At 39.9% G+C, this 23,064-nt stretch overlaps 1 protein-coding gene and 1 pseudogene across 10 annotated transcripts in view; both read left to right on the forward strand.

Moving 5' to 3' along the window:
- The window catches only part of WWC2 (WW and C2 domain containing 2), a 208,144-nt gene that overhangs the window by 114,370 nt on the left and 70,710 nt on the right, over positions 1-23,064 (forward strand). For all 10 annotated transcript variants that reach the window (XM_042982920.1, XM_042982914.1, XM_042982923.1 and 7 more), the window contains one exon: positions 19,332-19,411. In XM_042982920.1, the coding sequence (XP_042838854.1) occupies positions 19,332-19,411 (80 nt within the window). The remainder of the gene's footprint in view (positions 1-19,331; positions 19,412-23,064) is intronic.
- LOC102948711 lies at positions 4,764-5,817 on the forward strand (annotated as a pseudogene).

Here is a 23,064-nt window from a genome sequence, read left to right on the forward strand (position 1 = left end):
ACGTTAGCCTTCACTGCGTTAAAGCATCCCACTTTTGTCTGCACACCCTGATTTCTGTATCTCGTCTAACTACCAGTGTACGTTAGCGTTTATTCCGATTTCTGGTAATTAAAAAAAATACCTTTCTGTGATGCATATCTTTTGGTGCACGTAAGTACACATTTTCATTTGTTGTGAAACTCGGAGAGGACTTGCCATGTTGGAAAACACACATGCTTCAACGTTAGCGCTTGCTGACGAAGGGCTTCAGGCCTTCTAATTTCCTGATACCTGCCCTTAAGGTTTAAACTACTTTTTACACATAGCTTTTGCATTCATCCCCCAGGTTTCGAACTTTGTATTTTTATTATCAGTTCAAAATATTTTCTAACTCTTTATGATTTCTCATATAAGGGTATTAATTTTTAAACAGTTGAGGATTTTCTTACCTTTTTTTTTTTTTTTTTTTACTGATTTCAGCTTAATTCTCCACTGTGTCTTTTTCAGTTCTAAAATTTCCATTGGAGTATTTTTTATTTCTAGTTACTTGCCCACATTCTGCACACTGATATGTAGGTTTTTGAACAAAATAATCCGTTGCTTTTAAGCTCCACATCTTTATTAATACAATGTCTAGATTTCCTATATGTTGGATTCTTCAATGTGGTCTGTTTGTTTTTCATGACTTTTGGTCACTATTTGGGCAAGCTTCGTATCTCTGCTTACTTTTTATTAAGAGCCATATATTATGAATGAAGAAGTATAAGGATAATTTGAACTTTGGGATGATCTTGTCATCCTGCAGTGAGGATTCAGTTTTGCTTCTCATGGGCAGTTAGGCCAGGGGCCGATAATTATAAATCGTCTCGGGTCAAGCTATCTGAAATCTGGGCTTCATTCTTCTTCTAAGAGCGGGTCTATTTCCCGTCTACCCTTTCTCTTAGGGCAGAGCTCTTCAAAATCCCAACTGAAATTTGAGAACGTTTATGAGGGCCCCTTCTGGTCGACTGAGGTCAAACTCCAAATCTCTCCCCTGAACCTCTCACCTCTATGGGACCAATAATAGCTCTGTACTTGTGGCTTCAGTCACTGTCTCCTCCCACCTTTTCAGCCTCTCTGTTGTACACACAAATGCTTCAAAAGGAAAAACATTGCCTAGTCTGGATCCTGACTATGAGCTTTCCCTACCTTTTGAGTCTTTAGCACAAATTCCTGCTGCCTTGGTAGTTCTCCAATGTCTTCATGTAGATGTTTTGTTTTGTTTCGTTTTTTCTCACAACTTTTCTATTTGTTCTCAGAGGAAGAGTGTGAAAACACTTTGTATTCTTAGAAGCTGTATCTCCCTTCAGTTTGGATTTCTTGGTTTAATTTATGAAATCATTAATAGAAGTGTTCTGTGTCGTTCTGCCATAAACATCCGTCCAGCGTATCACTGACCCTTTACTCCGTCAGCCCGCCATATTCCTCTGTACGTTTCTTGAGAATATCATGCGATGGCTGGTCAGATGCCTTGTTGTTGTACCTCAGTCCTGTGTCTACACATCTCTATGATCTGCTTGGCTAGATACCTTACCTAAAAAACGGAAATGAGGATATTTTGTCCAATTTACTCTTAGTAAACCTCAGCACTCACTTGAGCTATGCACTTCTCAGGAAATTACCACTTATGATTGCCCTTTGAAATTTTAACAGTTTTTCACAGTTCTTATCTTTGTAAACTACGTTGTAAATGGAATATTACGCAAGAGGAATAGTGTTCCATTTTTTCCTTTTAGGAAAGATGTAAACCAAAGAAAAGATTTAAAAGCAAAAGCATGTAGGATATCTCATCCACATAAGCATTTAGAAGGAAATGAAGTCCCATTGGAATTGGGGGAGACCCCAAGTGGTCACATTCCCCAGACCTGTCTCCTAACGCAGCTGGCCCTCTTAGATAAAGCTTATCTTGGGGGGTGGGAGGGAGGGGAGGGTGGGTGATGGGTATCGAGGAGGGCACCTTTTGGGATGAGCACTGGGTGTTGTATGGAAACCAATTTGACAATAAATTTCATATATTAAAAAAAAAAAAAAAAAGCTTATCTTGCCCCAGGTTTGGTATACTCTTACTATCAACAGTCTGTATTTCATATATACGTTTCATCACTGTGAGGCCACAAAAATGAGCTCTAAGGGAGTGCCCGCCTCAAGAAAGCGCTTCCCTCCAGAAGAGGGTGTAAGACATTAATAACCAGCTGGAATGTGGGAGATCAGAAATGACCTCCTTTGTCGTTGTCGTTGGTGAATAGTTTAACACTTCCTGTCAGTGTAAATGCCTTTTTATAAGCACTCCCACAGAAATTGGCCCTTGTGGTCTATGCTGCTACTGTCGTGGTCAGAACACTGTGAAACAGATGGTGCCCTCGCTCTGCTGTTTGTGCACATTTTGGCCAGGTAGCCCTTTTGGAATGCCCCCGCCATCCGGAAGTGGATGGGTGACTTGGCAGAGTCTCCTAGATTTTGGTGACTTGGCCCTTCTTGGCTTGCCTCCCCTTTAGAAATCCCTGTGTCTGTTAGTCCCTGTCACAAGCTGATGCCACAGAAATAATAACTCATGAATGAACTAACTCTTCCTTGCTTTGGGGTCTCAAGTACCTGCCTGCATTTTTGGTCACCAGCAGGTGTTCAGGCATAGCCAAACACTGGCTTCATGCTTCCTTATCTTGATGTAATGGTGTAAGTAGATGTCGTGTACTTGTTTTACTGAATTAGAGCTAGTTGGTCAAGTATTGGGGAGCTAGGTGCTTAGGAACATCTATCTAAAACATCTGTTTTAGGTCATAGGTATTGGTGATGATTGGGCTTTCTTTTCCCCCTTGGTCAAGGGATAATAGTACTTCTTGACATCTTATTCCTCATTATTGAAATGGTGAAATAAGTAAGTTCATGCTTTTTATTAATATACTCATGAGTTTTAGACGTGTCACTTAATCGTATGAGAAAATCTTTCTTGGGAAGAGGAACGTAAAAACTTTTTACTGCAAAATTTATTATTTCTACAGGGAAGTCAGCTATTTCTCAGGAAACTGGGAAAAAATACTATTTAATTTATTCATAATAGATACCTAGACCATAGCCTTCTTGGGATAGAGAATGGAATATCTCGTACAAACTAAAACTTTAAATTCAGCTGATATTTTAAAAAACTTATACTCCATAACATACATTCATGGTAAAAACTCTCAACGAAGTAAGTTAGAGGAAACATACCTCAACACAATAAAGGCCAGATAGGAAAAACCCACAGCTAACATTGGACTCAGTGGTGAAAAACTGAGAGCTTTCCCCCTAAGGTCAGGAACAAAACAAGGATGTCCTTTGTTAAACACACTTTTATTCAACATAGTACTGGAAGTCCTAGCCACAGCAATCAGACCACAAAGAGAAATAGAAGCCATCCAAACTGGTAAGGAAGAAGTAAAACCTTCACCATTTGCAGATGACATAATACTACATATAGGAAATGCCAAAGAGTCCACCAAGAAACTACCAGAACTGATAAATGAATTCAGTAAGGTTGCAGGATACAAAATCAGTATACAGAAACCTGTTGCATTTCTGTACACTCATAATGAAGCAGCAAAAAGAGAAATTAAGGAATCAATCCCATGTACAATTGTACCGAAAAAAACAAAATACCTAGGACTGAACGTCATCGATGAAGTAAAAGATCTGTGCGCTGAAAACTATAAAACATTAATCAAAGAAATTGAAGACAACAAAAAGAAATGGAAAGACATTCCACGCTCATGGATTAGAGGAACAATATGGTTAAGATGTCTAAACTACCCAAGCAATTTACACATTTAATGCAGTCTCTATGAAAATAGCAACATTTTTCAGAGAGCTAGAGCAAACAGTCCTAAAATTTGTATGGAGCCACAAAAGACCCTGAACAGCCAAAGCAATCATGACACAAGAAAAAAACAAAAACAAAGCTGGAAGTGTCATAATTCCAAACTTCAAGTTATATTACAAAGCTGTAGTGATCAAAACAGTATGGTGCTGACACAAAAATAGACACATAGATCGATGGAACAGAATAGAAAGCCCAGAAATAAACCCACAATTATATGATCAATTAATTTTCAACAGAGGAGGCAAGAATATGCAATGGGGAAAAGATAGTCTCTTCAACAAATTGTGCTGGGAAAACTGGTCAGCTCTATGCGAAAGAGCAAAATTGGACATTTTCTTACACCATACACAAAGAATAAACTCAAAATGAATTCAAGACCTAAATAGGAGAACTGAAACCATAAAAATCCTAGAAAAATCATAGCAGCATCTTTTCAGATATGTCTCCTGAGGCAAGGGAAACATAAGCAAAAATAAACTATCGGACTACATCAAGATAAAAAGCTTCTGCACAGCAAAGGAAACAACAAAACTAAAGGACAACCTAGTGAATGAGAGAAGACATTTGCAAATGACATATCCAATAAAGGGTTCGTGTCCAAAATATATAAAGAAGTTGTACAACTCAAAAAAGCAAACAATCCAATTCAAAAATGGGCAGAAGACATGAACAGACATTTCTCCAAAGAAGACATCCAGATGGCCAACAGACACTTGAAAAGATGCTTAACATCACTATCATCAGGGAAATCAAATGAGAACCACAGGGATATGTCAACGCATACCTGTCAGAGTGGCTAAAATCAAAAACACAAGAAACAGGTGTTGGCGAGAATATGGAAAGAAAGGAACCCTCATGCAGTGTTGGTGGGAATGCAAACTGGTGCAGCCACTGTGGAAGACAGTAATGGAGGTTCTAAAAAAATTAAAAACAGGTTCTGTGCCTACTGGTGGTGGCCACCTCACTGTCTGGTAGAGGCGTGGAATTGGTGGCTGTGGCTTTGGACCGGGATGAACTGCACTCCGCGTGGAGCCCGGGGCGCCGAGCCACAGCCATTGCCAGTACGGCGGTCGCAGTTGGACTGACCGTTGCCGCAGCAGGATTCACAGGCCATTATGTTGTGCAAGCCATGAAACGTGTGGAGCCTCGAGTAAGACCAGCTTTCCGAAGTCTACCAAAATCTGCGTCAATGGAGAATATTAGAGAGGTGGGTTTGAAGTGACAAAACGAGAAGCAGCGTTCATAGTAGATGTAAGCCCTGCTGTTAATAAAGGAAAAATAAGAGCTGCTTATTGACAAATTATGCTTTTAAATCATCCAGACAAGGGAGGATCTCCTTATATAGCAGCCAAAGTCAATGAAGCTAAAGATTGACTAGAAAGTCAAGCTAGTAAATGAAGTCAATGTGTGATGAATTTAAGTTCTCGTTAGTTTATGTATATGAGTGCCAGCTTTTTATAAGATGCCTCAAAGTTAAAAAAAAAAAAAAAAAAGAAAAATAGAAAAAGAAATCCAGGAATTGCACCACTGGGTGTTTACCCAAAGAATACAGAACATTAACTTGGAGAGATATATGCATCCCCATATTTATTGCGACATTATTTATAATAGCAAATATATGGATGCAGCCCAAGTGGCCATCGATAGATGAATGAATAAAGAAGATATGGTGCATGTGGAATATTTTTTCACCCATAAAAAATGAATGAAATCTTGCCATTTGAAGCAACATGGATGCATCTGGAGAGAATAATGCTAAGCAAAGTCAGACAAAGACAAATACCGTAGTATTTCACTCATATGTGGAATTTAAGAAACAAATGATCAAAGAAGAAAAAGAGACCAAAAAACCCCAGACTTTTAACTACAGAGGACAAATAGATGGTTACCAGAGGGGAGGGGTGAAATAGGTGATGGGGATTAAGAGTCCACTTGTCTTGATGAGCACTGAGTAATGCATGCACCTGTTGAATTACTATGTTGTACACCTGAAACTAACATAACACTGTATGTTAACTGCACTGGAATTAATAATAACATATAAACACACACACAAAAAACTTATATTCCCAGTTACCTATAGGTGAGAGTTGATGAAAATTTGGTGGAGAAAATAGCTGGTGAATTTTAAATTATGACTGTTGTTTATTAAAGTGAAACAAAATGTTAGAAGTGTAAAAGAAAATCCCTAGAAATACAAATGCATTTGAGAAATTATTCAGCACTATAACATATTATGTGATCCCACTTTTACTTTTGCAAAAATAAATAAATAAATAAATAAATAAATAAATAAGGCCCCTTTAGTTAAATTATATACACTCCACTCCAAACACATGGCTGGTTAGTGAGCCACTTCTGTTAAAAACTGTGTACTATATTTTGTTCTCAAATATATTTACTCCCACATTGTTAACGTGAATTCACTTTGAATTATTTTTAGCAGCGGTGATGGACTCGGAAAAGTCGTCTCTCATCTTACCTGTTTGTAATCTTGTGCATAGATTTATAAGAATGGCAGTTAAAGTTCAGTTTGTCCCTTCCTGTGGATAGAGTTAACTCATGTGAACATCGAATTATTACACTTTAACGACGTAACTAACACCAAAATCCTAGCGGTGTGCTTCAGATGAAGAAAAAACATGCCTTCTGCGAATGTACATTGCTGCCGATAAGGCTTGTCTTTCGACCCGACACAGGAGGTGTCTTTATACTCACGCTACATTTAAGACTTAGCGTACGTCCCAAGTTCTTCCAGCTGTGATTTACCGGATATTGAAGGAGCTGGAGCAGTACTGAAGCCTCTGGCACCAGCCCGTACGTTAGGCAAGGCTCTCGTTCCTTCAGGACGCTCAGAAATGAATTTGCATTGCAGTCGGTGCTGGGCTAGAAAATAGTACACCGGTCTCAATCGTGAGCGAAAGGAATGACGTGACTTGACTCACATTCCTTCAGAAAGAGAGAGAGCAGACTGAAAGAGAAAAGGAGGCAGGAGGACTCTACTGAATGCAAGAACCGCGTTATAGTTGTCTCTATGATGAGGTGCTAGGAACTTGAAGTAATTAAAATTCATAACCTAGGAGTGCTTTTTTCGAAAACCGTATTCAGACCTTGAGGAAAGTGACTCTGGAACACTTAGTCACATCCATTGATTTCATCGTATTTTCTTTCTTTCTCTCTGAGGATTTTGGTCTCCTTTTCTAGCTTTGACAGGGGCCATCCAGCAAGCAAAACGATATATACTTGAAAAGAAATCCTTTATTGACACTGTGCTGTTGGGGAGAGGCTTCGTTTCTTCTCACCCAGATGAACTACCGTCTCAGCCTCTCTGGCCCTGACCTTCAATCTCCTCCCTCTTAACTCAAAAACATTCTTACATCCGTAATGCTGATGGCAATTTATAAAATGAAATGCAATTAACTTCTTTTATGAGAAAATATGTAGTCACAGGCAGACAGGAAAATGATAATTCGTAAGTGATCAATTTTAAATGATGCTGTAAAGCCCGGAAACTCATTCTCGCATTTTTGAAAGGCCGTGGGAGTTCAGGTTTGTGAAACTGTATGTGATAAAGATACTACAATGCATATATTCAAACTAGTACTTATATTCTGATACTTTTTCTTGATACTTGCACAATAAACACGTTGACCTAATGTGTTCACATAAATAAATAGCATATTTATACTATATGCATTTTGTAACCTTCAGCATTTTCATGTGCATGTTTATTTCTAGAGTTGAGAGCGGGAGATATGGTACTAACCGTTTCTACTTTATCAGAGAACTGGAATCAGAGAGCTCCTTCAAGGCGTAGGAAAATAGAGTTTCATGATTTGAGATTAGCCAATCGGACACCAGATTTAGATCTTGTGCCTTTAGAGAGAGAAAGGAAGATTGAGGAGATAGGTCCAAAAGGGAGATATTTTGTAGGCTGTTGGAATCCTACAAATCTCTTTTATCTTTTAATACATATACATTTTTAATGTTTGTTTTTATTTTGGAGAGAGAGAGAGTGAGTGCACTAGCAGGGGAAGAGCAGAGAGAGAAGGAGACAGAGAATCTGAAGCTGTCGTCACAAAGCCCGATGCGGGGCTCGAACCCACAAACCGTGAGATCATGACCTGAGCCAAAGTCGGGCGCTCAAGCGACTGAGCCACCAAGGCGCCCCTCCCACAAATCTCCTTTAAAAGCTCGAAATGGCTCAAATTATGGAAAGAGCCTAAATGTCCATCAACTGATGAATGGATAAAGAAATTGTGGTTTATATACACAACGGAGTACTACGTGGCAATGAGAAAGAATGAAATATGGCCCTTTGTAGCAACATGGATGGAACTGGAGAGTGTTAGGCTAAGTGAAATAAGCCATACAGAGAAAGACAGATACCATATGTTTTCACTCTTATGTGGATCCTGAGAAACTTAACAGAAACCCATGGGGGAGGGGAAGGAAAAAAAAAAGAGGTTAGAGTGGGAGAGAGCCAAAGCATAAGAGACTCTTAAAAACTGAGAACAGACTGAGGGTTGATGGGGGGTGGGAGGGAGGGGAGGGTGGGTGATGGGTATCGAGGAGGGCACCTTTTGGGATGAGCACTGGGTGTTGTATGGAAACCAATTTGACAATAAACTTCATATATTGAAAAAAAATAAAAGAAAATGCAAAAGAAAAAAAAAAAGCTCGAAATGGCTCGTTACAGCCCAGGAAGGATTAGCTGCTATAGGAATTGGCTTCTAACAGCTGACAATTAAAGAACTGGACAAAATCTATAAAACAGCTGCTCTCAGACACTGGATAACAGGCAGTTGAGCACTGTAATCTCTTACCGAAGTGAAACCGAATAGGTGAGCCCTGAGATCACACCATCTCCAGTGGAGGGAGAAGGTCTAAAACATCGTCTACTTGTGTGCTTGAGCTGAAGAAACAGAAGAATAAAGTTCAGCGAAGTGGAAGCGTCTGGAATTTGTGGGGAATCCTAGCGAGGAAGGAGCTACAGAGAGAGAAGGAACAAGAAAAAGCTCTGGAGCCTTCCAGTGTGATCTCCTCAAATCTCTGAGAGCTAAGCATGGTATAAAATACGACAAGAATGGGGAAGGAAAGCAGTAGGGCAAACAATTCTCAGAGCTCGTAGGGCTCGGAATAATTTGTGTTCTATGAGCCAGAATGGAGAGACCTCATACGCCTTGGGGCAGTAGAAAGAGAGCTCAGTAGTGGGACCACGTTAGTCTAAGACCTAAAGGCTGCTCTGGAGCTGCCCTAACAAAAACCACAAGCGAGCCTTGAACAGATCACGTTTATTTAAAACAGTTTAACTCTGTGCTAGACTAAAGTCCAGCACTCTTTAAAAGAATACATCAGAATTCAGCACCAATGGTGTAAAATTCACAGTGACCAACATCTAGTCGAAAATTTCCAGGCACGTTGGGAAATGAGAGTAGTGAGGAGAGGCAGAAGGAAGGGCCCCCGAAGGGGCATGAGGAAGCTTTCAGGCGAATGATGGATATATTCTTTATCTCGATTATGTTGGTGGTTTTGTGGGTATATACAGGTCAGCACTTATCAAAGTGTATTGTTTAAACACACTCACATTATTATATGCCGGTTATACACCAATGAAGCTCTTAAAAATTGCCAACCAAAGAAGCAAGAAAATATGACTTGTGAGAAAAACAAGAAGTGACAGCTGTTATTTAATTAGCAAGCAAACATGTTAAAATATACAAATTGTTCAACAATGTAGAGGAAAATAGGAGAGAAATAAAAATATAAAAAAGATCAAAATAGAAGTTTTATAGATTAAAAATACAATCTCAGAAGTGAAAAATGACACTAGTTGAGAAGAACCTATATGCTAAGTAAGATCAGTGAATTTGAAGACACTTGACTAGTTAACTATCCAAAATGAATTACACAGATGAAAAAAGCCTGAGAAAACTTTAACAGCGCATTAGTTTCCTCTGATACAATCTTACATGGCCTGATGTATATGTTAGAGCCCCCACTAAAGAGCCAGGACGAAGAAATCACAAAAAATACTTAAAGAAATTAAAACTATAAATCCATAGGTACTCCAAAGCAGAATAAAAACAGAGATCACACCAAGGTATATTATAATTAAATTGCTGAAAATCAGTGATAAGGAAAAAAAAATCGTAAAAGCAACCATAGAAATTAAACACGTTACATGCAGTGGAACATTAAACACATTAGATACAGTGGAACAAAGATAATCAGAACAGACTGCTCATCAGAAACTATGCAAGCTACAAGACAGTAGAGTGATATCTTAATACTAAAAGAAAAAATGTCAACCTCAATTGCTACACTTAATGAAAATATCTTTCAAAACTGAAGGCAAAAACAAACAACCCACTTCAAAAATGGGCCCGGGACTTAAGAGACACGTGTCCCAAGAAGAGACGCAAATGTTCCATAAGCATATGAAGAGATGATCAACACTGCTATTCATTAGGGAAATGCAGATCAAAGCCACATGGAGATATCACCTCACACCATTAGGAGGTTTTGGTTTTTGTTTCTAAAGTGGAAAATAAACCAGTATTGCTGAGGATGCGGAGAAATTGGAATGCTTGTGCATTGCTGGTGGGGATGGAAAATGGTCCAGCCACTGTGGAAGACAGTATACCAGTTGCTCAGAAACAGAATTACCATGTGAAATAGCAATTCTGCTTCTAGGAGTACCCAAGCAGATTCTTGTACACCAGTGGCCATAGTGACATTATTCACAATAGCTGAAAGGTAGAAACAACCTGTATTAGAGTTTTCCAGAGAAACAAAACTAAGTGTGTGTGTGCATGTGCGTGTGCGTGTGTGTGTGTGTGTGTGTGTGTGAAAGAGATTTATTATAAGAATTGGTTCACATGATTGTGGAGACTGGCAAATCCAAATCTGAGTTTTCCAGAGAAATAAAACTAAGTGTGTGTGCGTGTGTGTGTGTGTGTGTGTGTGTGTGAAAGAGATTTATTAATAAGAATTGGTTCACATGATTGTGGAGACTGGCAAATCCAAATCTGCAGTGGAGATGGGCCAAAGATGTGGTTCCTATGCAAAGCTTACAGGTGGAGACCCAAGAGAGCCACTGGTACACATGAAGTCTGAAGGCAGTCTCTTGGAGAATTCCCTCTTACTTGGGGAAGCTCATCTTTTTGTTCTAATCAAGTCTTCAGCTGATTGGATGAGGCCCACCCACGTTATAGAGGTAAAGCTGCATACTCAGTTCATTAATTTAAATGTTAATGTCACTCAAAAACATTCTCCATGTTGACACACAAAATTAGCCACTACACAACTTGTATATCCATCAGCAGATGAATGGCTAAACAAAATACGGTGTGTGGGTATGTTTGTGTGTGTGTGTTATTCAGCCTTAAAAAGGAATGAAATTCTGATACATATTATAACATGAATTAATTTTGAAAATATGATGCCTAGTGAAATAAACCAGACACAAAACAATACAGTGATCATTCCCCTTATGTGAGGTGCCTAGAATAGGCAAATTCAAAGGAAGAATAGTTGTTAGCAGGGACTGGGGGAGGGAAGAATGGGAAGTTAGTGTTTAATGGGTACAGAGTTTCAGTTTGGGATGATGAAGATATTCTGGAGATGACTGGTGATGATGGTTGCCCTTAATACCGCTACATTGTACACTTAAACATGGTTAAAAGGTCGGGGCGCCTGGGTGGCTCAGTCAGGTGAGTGTTGGACTTCGGCTCAGGTCATGATCTTGCAGTACATGGGTTCGAGTCCTGTGTTGGGCTCTGTGCTGACAGCTCGGAGCCTGGATCCTGCTTCAGATTCTGTGTTTCCCTCTCTCTCTGCCCCTCCCCTGCTAGTGCTCTCTCTCTCTCTCTCTCTCTCTCTCTCTCTCTCTCTCTCTTTCAATATTAAAAACATTAAAAAATAAAAATAAATACAAATAAAAATGGTTAAAAGGTGAATTTTATCATATGTATATTTTACCACAAAAATTTTTTAAGAGAAGGTAAGATAAAGAATCTCTTCAGACACAAATTCTGTGAGAATTGATTGCCTTTAGAACTGTAATATACTAAATGCTAAAGGGAATTTCTTCAAGTAGGGAGAGAACAATACCATATGGAAATTTGGATCTCTATAAAGTAATGAAAAATGTAGGCAATAGTAAATAAGTGTGTGACTAGAAGACTTTTTAGTAATTTAAAGTCTTTTTAAATATATTTGCTTATTTAAACAAACATAATAAAAATACGTGATGGGGTTTATGAAATATTTAGAAGCAAAATACAGGATATCGCAAAGGTTGGGGGAAAAGAAACTGATATTGTCACAAGGCACGTAAGAAATATAATACCATTTGCAGGTAGCCTGTATATTTTATACACTAAAGCAGGAGTGGCCAAAACTTTTTTTATAAATATCCAAATAGTAAAAAATTAGATTTTGAGAAATGTTAAGCAAAATTTTAAGGTATCCTCTTTGATTTCCTGTTTTCCCACCTTCCCTGGTGATAGTATATACTCTACGTCATCTCCAAGCTGAATATGGTGGATCTTACTTTCATGATTAAGTTATGTTATATGGCATATTTAACTTAAAAACAGGAAGATCATCCTGGTGGGCTGGAAAGAATGGCATGAGCCCTTTAAAAACAGAGCATTTCTAAAGGGAGACAGAGACAGAGAGAGAGAGAGAAACAGACTCTTAACTGTAGAGAACAAACACGGTTACCAGAGAGGAGATGGGGGGGGGGGGGGGGCGCGGGGCAGGCGGATGGAGGAAATAGGGGATAGGGATTAAAGAGTACACTTATCATGATGAAATAAAGTAAAATGATAAAATTTAAAAAACAGAGCATTTCTGTAGCTGGTTATAGAGAAGGAAGTCAGATGTTCAAAATACAACAGGCATTTAATGCACCATTTCTGTATTCAGGATGGAGGAACCCACAGGGAAAGGACCTGAAAGTGACGTTTGCTGATAGCCAGTGAGGAAACTTACTCTCAGTCCTTTATGGAGCCATGGGAATTAAATTCAGCCAATAGCAAGAATGTAATTAGGACTGAATTTTTCCCCAGAGCTTCTGTATGTGAGAACTCAGCCTGGTTGACACCTCAATTTCAGTTTTGTGATACTTTGAACAGAGAACTCACAAGCTAGACCTTGCTTGAGCTATTAAATGAGTGTAATTTTAAGCAGCCAATTTTGTGGTAATTTGTTCTGCAGCAACAGAAAACTGATAGAGAAGGCCACATACAGTCTCTGCCCTAGGTTTTCTTTTCAGTTTTGGGGGAAATTATTAAAAACATGAAAACCATGGTTAAGTCATGAGCCATAAAAAATTAGGCCACAGGGTGTGTTTGACCCACAAGCTGTCATTTGCTGATCTCTGCCCTAGAATAACCACTGAGAAAATATAGAGATTTTAGAGTTATTACTAATAGTGGAAATAAAATGGAATCATAAAAAAGTTACTCCAAAACGAGGAAGGAATAGAGGTAGAAAGGATAAAAGAATATATGTGACAAGTAGAAAACAAATATAGTAGATTTAAACCCAACTGTATCAATAATCACACTAAATGTAAATGGTGTACACTCTCCAATTAAAAGGCAGAAATGATCAGAATGGTTAAAATAAGACCCAACTTTATGATGGCTGCAAAAGAGCTATTTTAAATATGAGGGCCCAGGTAAGTTAAAAATGAAAGGAATGAAAACTATCTACCATGAAAATGGAAAAACAAAGAAAGTTGCAGTTGCCATATTAACATCAAAGTCAACTTTAGAACAGAATAGTATTACCAAGGATTTTATACTAATAAATCCGTTCATCAAATGACATAAATATGTGTGCACATAACCCTAAAGATGTATACACATAACAGAGCTTCAACTGGGTTTCAATATACTCATAATTGTATACCTTTAGCCACAATCTAATTTTAGAACATTTTGGTTTCCCCCAAAAGGAACCCTGTGCTTATTAGCAGTTCCTACCCATTCCCCAGACCTTTCTTCTCCACCCACAAGCCCAAGCAACAACTAATTTATTTTCTGTCTCCAGATTTATCCATTCTGAACATTTCACATAAATGGAATCATATACTATATGGTCTTTGTGACTGGGTTCTTACACTTAGCATAATGTTTTCAACATTCATCCATGTTGTAGCATATATTAGTACTTAATTCCTTTTTATTGCTGGATAATGTTCCATTGTACAGATATGCCAGTTTCATCTATTCATTCATTAATTGGTGTTTATTTGGGTTGTTTCCACTTTCTGGCTATTATGAATAGTATGAACACTACTACACAAGTGTTTTGTGAACATATGTTTTCATTTTCCTTGGGTAAATACCTGTGAGTGGAATTGCTGGGCCATATGGCAATTTACTGGCTTATTTTAATTACTTATAGGGATCTAGCGTTGACCTTTTGTATTTTTATCTAATATGTGTATCTCGGGGTAATATGTTTCATAAATATATCGTACAGTTTTTTCCAGTGGCTTTTGTTTCATTTTCTTTTTATTGTTGTTAAAGTTTGACTTATATGTATACACACACACATATACATACACATATATTGTATTCAGTCATCTTGTTTCTGATGATAGAATCCTTATATTAGTTATCACAAAAGGCTCCAACAGCATCTGGGATTGTTTTCTCTATTCTTTTTTTTTTTAACATATATATATATATATATATATATATATATACACACACACATATGGAGAGAGAGAGAGAGAGAGAGAGAGAGAGAGAGAGAGAGAGAGAGAGAGAGAGAATCTTAAACAGGCTCCATGCTCAGCACAGAGCCCGACTCAGGGCTTAATCCCACAACCCTGGGATCATGACCTAAGCCAAAATCAAGTTGGACACTCAACTGACAGAGCCACCCAGGCACCCGTTTTCCTCTATCCTTTAGTAAAGTCAAAAAATTGTTTATTATTGATCCTTTATCTATCTGGAGCTGATTTCTCATTTTCTTTAAAGGTGACTTGAGATGAGGCAGGGTGGTGAAGGATACTTAGTGAGGTGCAAGCAATTGTGAAGAGAAAGATTTCTAGAAGGAGCAAGTTGACAGTTGCCCTTTGTTGGTTTGCTAAAGGAGCTCTCGGCAAGACAGTAGAGAAAGTGGTGAAAAGGGAAGGTAGTCATTAGTAAAATGCCATTTTGCTCATTATAGTTTTAATGGTGCAAGGTTCACTTTTAGGGCAGATGTATGAAACCTGCCTGTCTTGTGATCCTTCCAGGGTTCACAGATTTCCGGAATTTACTTTTCTTTCAGTGTCATCTTCTTTCTCCTTCTTTTAAAATAAAACTTATTATACCAGGATTGTAAGAAACGATAAGAAACTGTGATTTCCAGTCACACTCATCACGTGTAATCACAGTATCTTCCTGGTTTTCAGAAATAACTTCGAAATCAATTTAAAATGTCAGTTGCTTTAGTGTAGTCAGTGTAGAAAGCAGGAAATGTGTAAAAGCCATGGGTCTTTTGCCTCCAATTTGATACTCTGTGTTGTGAGATTTGATTCCTTAGAAGTAAGTCTATGAAATTAGATGGTTGGCTATGGCAGAAAGTTGAGTATGTAAGAGAAAAAAACATAGGCCCTAAGGCTTGTGGACTGTTCGTGTGTTCAGTTTGGGTGGGGATATAAGAATAATGAAGTTTCTAAGGTAAATAAGGGCCATAGGTTTTATTTGGGTCATTTTCCAAAACTCTAGTTTGTCTTTTGTATTAGCAAAATGTATTACCGTGCCATCAATAGCTAACACTTGTATAATTACAGTTCGTTTTGAAACCCATCTCCTGGGTTCCGGATCGTTCTCCACTCTTTGGTAGCAGTGTAACCTTCAGCACATTACTTACTTCTTCTTTTTTTGGTTTGAGAGTCCTCACCTATAAAATAAGAATTAAAACTATCTATAGAGTAGTTACGAGGATTTAAAATCGGCATTTATATTTAGCACAATGCCTGGAATACATAAAGTCCCCCTGAATTGTAGCTCTCGTCATTGCTTCCCTACATTGTGCTAAATTTCCAAGTCAGCGTTAGCTTCGTCCTTTAGCTGTGATTGAAGGACGTTGGTGTTTACATTCCATGTCTTACCTTGAGGGTGAGCTGGACAATGAAAGAGTAGACACTGTGATCCTCTAGTAGCTAAGGATGTCCAAAAGTTCTCGGAGAAGAAGGGCTGTTGAACTAGTTCAGACCATATTTTTAAAACCAAACATAATTGGAAATGATGTTTGATTGGAAATAATCCCTGTTTTCACTTGTCATTATGACAGGATCAGGCTTTTTCATAGGTTACAATATAAAATGCAACACTGAGACTCTGAGGTCAGAATCCTTTAGGTAATTCACTAAGAGGACACCCCCCCCTCCGCGCCCCAAGATGAAAACAGTGGCTTAGAGCCAACTTTAGGGAAAATTAATAATGCAGAATGAAAGAAAGCACAGCTTAACTTCCTCTATCCTGGTCACTCGACGACGTACGATAAAATCTCACATCACTTAAACAGAAGAGTCTGAAAGGTCAAAAGGTAACTTTAGATTTTGAATGAAAAGTTTTGAAAGAAATGAAAACGAGTGGGTCGAGTGGGTCATCGCAGTCCAAATGAGTTTAAGTGGAATGCTATTTTATGTCCATGAGATACGCTCATTGTTTTAATTTGGTTGTTCTAAGTGGGTTCCACATCACCGTTGTTTGTATCAACGGTGTCTTCAAAGGTAAAGTCAGGCCTCAGCCAAGCTATTTGAGTTGCTCTTGATGTTTGGATTAACTCTGGTTGTTGTCGTTTTAAAATAAAAATGTTACAGTCTTTGGTAAACAGCTCTTCAGAGTGCTGTCAGAAGCAGAAGTTCATGTGGAAAGAGCTATTGATTGCTGATGGCTTTTTTGACATGATAATAATCGAATCAACTGGAAAGTCTTCCGGATCTGCTGTGAATGAGCTCCTTGCTGGTGATGAATATTCAAGCACTTTCAAAAATCCAGCTCCAAAGTCCCCTGCTTCTGAGGACAGCCACAAGTACTCCTGTTCTTTGGATCCTGGTAGCATTGTTTGCACCTCTCTTTGTAGTTCTAAATTGGGCCTTGCAACATCATTATTTGTTTTTTCCTTTTCCCTAATAAAATGGAAATGCCTTGGGACACAGACTGTTAGCCATTCAGATAAGCTCCACAGGTAATTTATCAACAGATGAATTATTGAATATCCATAATGCCCAAAGCCCTGTGCCTTAGGTATACAGACAGGAGACTTACACAACTCTTGTCCTTGTCATTTTATTCTGCATAGTGCCTCGTCTCCTCCTTGACTTTTTTTCTCTCCTTTTCCGAGATGCCCTCTTTTCCCTCCAACTTCTCTTGCCACGACTTCACAGTGCGTTTTGTTCCTTCCTCGAGTAGACTTCTGAGTGATGGAGGTGCCTGAGGCGTGTTCCTGAACTCTTCTGTTTTCAATACGCACTCTCTCTAGGGGATCTCATTAATTCTCATGCATTTAAAGTATCATCTTTATGTCAGTGACTTTCAATTTTATGTCTCTGGTCCAGACACTTCTGAACATCAAGCCTCCATATTCTAATCGCCTTTGAAGTTTCATGGGTATCGGAAAATTAAACGTCTTAAAAAACACCCTCGGTCCTACCCCAGGATCTGGTCCCACCCTCCAGGGAGGCACCTTCGTGCACCCACCTGGCAAGTAAAACTCCTGGCAGTGATCTTGGGCACATCGTCTCTTTCACCCTGCACATGAGTCCGTCACCAAGTCCTGTTGAGTCTGCCTCCCAATATATTCTTCCTCTGGGCTCTACTCTCTATACACTGCTCAAAGGCCAGCCCACGGTGCAGGTAGAACGGCCCCTTTTGGCCCCGCTGGTCCAATCACTTGAGTCATCACGGCGGTTTCTTAAAGATCATAAAGCAGATCATGCTCTAAAATTCCTCCTCAGCTCTCATTGTTCTTAAGGTTTAGAAATCTTCCCCATAGCTTCACGACTCTACAATAAGGCTTTCATTTCCAGTCCCATCTCATGCTACGCAACACTTCCGTAATTCAGCAAATGGTAACGTCCTTTAAATCCCAAATTTGCCAAGTACCCTCCTCCCACAGTTTAGGGTTTGTCCGTGAGCCCTACCTTTTGAGGACCCCCTTTACCAAATGAAGCCCCACCGACCCTCTCTGCTTAACCGGCCTTTCCACACACAGGCTCCATCCAGCTTCTCACTAAATCAGGTCCCATCGTTCTTTTTTATCCTGAAGTATCCTGAACCCTTCCTTTATGTCCCCGTGGTAATTGGTAAGACTTAGGTCGTTAGATGATTATTTGCCCAACGTCTGGCTCCCCTGTTGTTCTGTAGGACCCATGAAGGCAAAGGTCTCGTCTGCTTTAGTCACACTTCAGACCCAGTACCTGACATGGTGGAAAGTCAGTAAATATTTGTGGAACGGATAGACCGAATAGGAAATAATAGTTCAAAAGCGCGTGGAAATACTGTGTAACAGAATGTGCTTAAAACTTAAGGCTATAATACGGAAATAAATTTGACAGCCCCGTGAAGACCTTTAGTTTGTGATGAAACCAGGCTTCTGCTCTTTTTTTTGACCTATCACATCTTAGCATTGTCATTACCAAGAATATATGGGACCACAGGAAAAAAAAATATATCTTGTATCAGTTTGATGGCAAATGTTTATCGATCACACATTTTTTGTCGTTGTCGTTTTATTTCTCATGGTGCCTGGTACTTTTCTAGAAGTTTGGGATCTAGCTGGTGCGATATATGTCCCCTGGGGGACAGACAGTAAGCAAGAACACAGAAAATGTCAGTGCTTGAGAAATACCATGAACTAAATAAACCAGAGTGATGGCATGGGTGGGACGGTTAGAGAAGTCCTATTTGAGTGAAAAGGCGACCTGGGAGCTGAGGCCTGAGTGACAAGAGTCAAGCCTTCCAGCCGGAGGGAACAGCATGTGGCAGAAGTACATGTGGAAAGAGCTATTGATTGCTGAGGCAGGTACTGCCTGTTGTGTTTGAGAAATGGAGCGGTGGCCAGTGGTCCCGGAGCGGAGAGAAGAGCAGAGAAGGAGGACTACACGCTTTGGGGGGTAGAGAAGCCGGGGTTTCAAGTTCTGACTCTCCCCTTCCTGGTTATCGATCACAACAAAATGGAGGCAATCATGACGCCAGCTCGTAGGCAATGTTGCTAAATAAGACGGTGAGGGTAAATGTTAGTAATAATGCACATCATTGATAATTTAAACATCATTAACCTACCTTCCACAGAACTTCTGTCCAGGGAAAACCGGTAGCCTGAATGTTAAACTAATGGCTGTGTTTGTGTGTTTAATAGCTTGCTAATAGACAACCTTTTAAAACGGCGTTGCTACTTGTTTACAAACATTCATATTTACATTGATGTCTCGCAAAAGGTTAAAAAGCTGAAGAGAGAACTCTCACAGATGAAGCAGGAATTGCTCTATAAAGAACAAGGCTTTGAGACATTGCAACAGTGAGTATAAAAATACTGAAATTCACTTTAGAATAATTGAAAGCCCCCTAACTAATACAAAGAAAATAGAAGTACATTGGGGCGCCTGGGTGGCTCGGTCGGTTGGGCGTCCGACTACGGCTCAGGTCATGATCTCGCAGTTTGTGAGTTCGAGCCCCGCGTCGGGCTCTGTGCTGACAGCTCGGAGCCTGGAGCCTGCTTCGGATTCTGTGTCTCCCTCGCTCTCTGCCCCTCCCTCGCTTGCACTCGGTCTCTCTCTATCTCAAAAACAAATAAACATTAAAAAAAAAAGAAAATAGAAGTACAGATTACATAAGAGATTTCTCTAAGAAACATGAAGTAAAAAGCTCAGAGCTCTGCACCAGAAACCAAAGAAAACCAATCAACTAACAAAAATCGTGGGGGCAATCTGTACACGTTGAAGAGGTCTGAAGTTTTATCCGTCATCGGAGATCCAAAGAAACCAGTGGGAGTGTTAACTTTGTGCCCCGGGCACCTGCCAGCCTGCTCTGAATTTGAGGTATGGAACCAAGGGACGAGGCACAGGAAGTGCCTCCACATTGGGCTCCTGCGGCTGCACGAGGTGAGCCTCTGCTGCCCTGAGCCCCGGGTTGACCTCAGGGAGCAAGTCAGGTTGTCCGAGAGGAGCTTGAGTGAGTTCCTCATTTCCTGTGTCCCTTCTGTCCTTTCCAGTTCTGTAGTCAAGTCTGATAGGCTGGGCCAAGTTAAGGAAAATATGGCTGACAGAGGGCAGCAGAACCTGGGATCTCCCGCCCCATTCCCGGCCCCCAGAAGCCACTGTTCTCCCTGCTGACGAGGTGCGGCCCAGCTAAAGCCTGGCAGGCACACCGAACTTTCCAGCCCTCCCCATCCTACCACAGGGTCTCTGGTGCGAGGCAAGAAGCTGATGGTTTTCACAGCCACATGACTGCAGAGAGGATTAAAGGCATGATCCCTCAAAAGGCATTTAACTGTTTTTTACTTCCCTCCTCTGTGTACAGGGCCCTCTGCCAACCGCGGAGCAGTGTTTACAGAGAGAGTCCCTGATTGCCTGCTTGTTCCTCCCCCGCCCTCCCCTCTGTAGCCACCCAAGGCAGATGGCATTACCCCTTTGAAAGATCCTGTATATTTGTTGGCCAGACAAACCACGAGCTGGGTGTTCTGTGTGTTTGCACGATGAGTTATACGTCAGGACGCCAGTCATGACTCTTGACCACCAGTCCCGTGACTTTGGCTTCAGAGACTGGTTTTATGGCTCAGTCTTCTTTTTGGCCACTCACTCACATCATCATAACCGTTTTATTCATTCAGATGCTCCTGTCCTAGTGGTTTTCAAACCTGACGGCATATTAGAATAATCTGTTTAAAATAAAATACCTATTTTTGGTCTCCATCTAGGTGTATTTTATGAGATCCCCGGGTGGTTCTCAAGTATAGCTGTGTTCTAAGAACCTCAGCAGACTGCAGAGCCCCCCCCCCCCTTCAAAACTGAGCAGATCTAGAATGCCACAGATGTGATATTTAGTAAATTGCATGTCAACATAAAGGAGGGCTTTGTGGTGCCAGTGGAGAGAGGACACAAACTTTGAAGAGTGCCACAAAACGTTTAGCTATACGGTAAACATTCTTAAGGCACATGAAATTCTAACTCATGTCACCACCCGGGATTAAAGGTTAGCCAAACTTTGCTGTTTTTGTTATATTGATATAACAATGCTGTATTGTTTTAAAGCAGTTTGCTTGCAAGCAATTTTTATAGGAATCTGAGGCATGTTTAAGAATCTGTCAATAACATTCCACAAGAAAACAATAGACATCTGTTGTAGAAATTCAGGCATTCTCTTGCAATGATTCTAAGCCCTTGAACCAAAGGCAGAAAGATACGATATCTAACATCAGAGACCTCTCTTGTTGATCCTAACTATAGACAAAATAAAGCTGTTTTCATTCAGATGTTAACTACCATACTACTAGAACATTGGATAAAAATTGATTGAACCCAGAGACCGTACTTTCCAAGAAACCACATTCCTGATACTATAAAGGAACTTTTACTTGGGGTTTTGACAGAAAATATATTTCAGGAAAAGATGTAAATAGAATCCTGCTGCGTGCTTTACCACCTCTCATTTATTCACGATAGAATGGAATATTTTTGCCAAATCTGGGGCTATAATATAATTTAAACTCAGGCTTTCATTTTACTGGGTACAGTAGTTCATGCTGGATGAATGAATGTAGCTTTATTCTCTACATTATTCATTTCAGTCTGTGGTCCCAAAGTTGACTTTGGCCTCGGCAACAGCAGAGCTTATGTGTAGATGGACATTTCTACTTTGCCACCTGCAGCATCCACTCAAATGTGGCAAATGAGAAGGGATGGATGAAGCACTGAGCAAGCCAAAAGTATATACCTATTCTGTGAAAATTTGGCTCAGGGGGTACATATTTGCCAGGGAAGGTGTGCAAATGGGACTCTCTTATCTTTCGGGAGAGACGAAGACACAGGGGAAATTAATAACAGTGCACAGAAAAAAAACAAAAGGAAAACGTTTGTTTGCTTTTTATTTTTTTTAGGGAAGAATATAAAATGGCATTTCTCAAATCAAGAACAAAAAACACAGTAGTTTGTCTTAAAGATCAGCAAATAATGCCCATATTTTGTTTGGTTTTTGTTTGGTTTTATTTTATGGTCGGTTAGGGTCGAAAAAGAGAGAAGAGGTGGGAGACGCAGAGTTGAGGAGAGAAGAAGAGGAACAGTTAGAGGAGAACGGAGGTGTTCAAAGGAGGAAGAAGAAGGGAGAGGAAGCCCAGAAGGAGCTCCGCGGTGGGCGCTGAGTTGAGATAGCCTGTCCTCGTCGTGTTTAGCACCCAACTGAGCGAGCAGTGGGCAGCCAGGAGATTTTTGTCTAGTTCTGAAGCTCTCTGAAGTGTAAATGAGCAGGCTTGAAGTAGTCCTGCCTTTATTTTTAAGTGTTAAAGTTAATTTCTGAGAACGGCTCACCTACTTTTTTTGTTTTCAGATGTTAAAGTTGATTTGTGACTTCAAGACCTGTTTTGCGGTTAGATTCTGAAGGTTTTTCACAAATAGAAAGAAATCACTTGGGCTTTAGAAATTCCCTTTGACACAGTTTAAGAGTCCTGGGTTAGTAGCTACTTCATGAAATCTCAGGGCTTTGTGGGTTTTTTTTTTTAATTAAAATAAGTTTTTTTGCCTCAACTACTCAGTTGGTAGAGACAGTACTTAAGGGAGCCAACAATTTCGCTGATGAATCCTTTCCCAGAGAAATGGAATTCACCAATATTCAAAGTACCCCCAGTGATTTTTATCGAATATTCCAAGTGTAATAGGAGAGCCCAAAGCCCGAGTCTGTCCTTTTGAGGATTATGACCCGACTAGCTAAGTGTTTATGCAATCTCAAGGCTAAAGTCGGGTAAACTTCCTGGTCTTACTTCTCCTACTTGGAGGAAGTGTGACTAATAGATCTCTAGAGTCCCTTCCCACCCTAAACACTGTGTGCGTGCGCACGCGGCCGTTTAATTCAGTGATGCCGTTGGTTGTACTGTATTATCGAACAACCTGATGATGAAATTTATTTGATCTTAGGTTAAGACTGTTCGGCAATAAAATACTAAAACAGTACTTGGGGAAG

Source organism: Panthera tigris, chromosome B1 (genome assembly GCF_018350195.1).
Source record: "Panthera tigris isolate Pti1 chromosome B1, P.tigris_Pti1_mat1.1, whole genome shotgun sequence".
NCBI classification, from domain to species: Eukaryota; Metazoa; Chordata; class Mammalia; order Carnivora; family Felidae; genus Panthera; species Panthera tigris.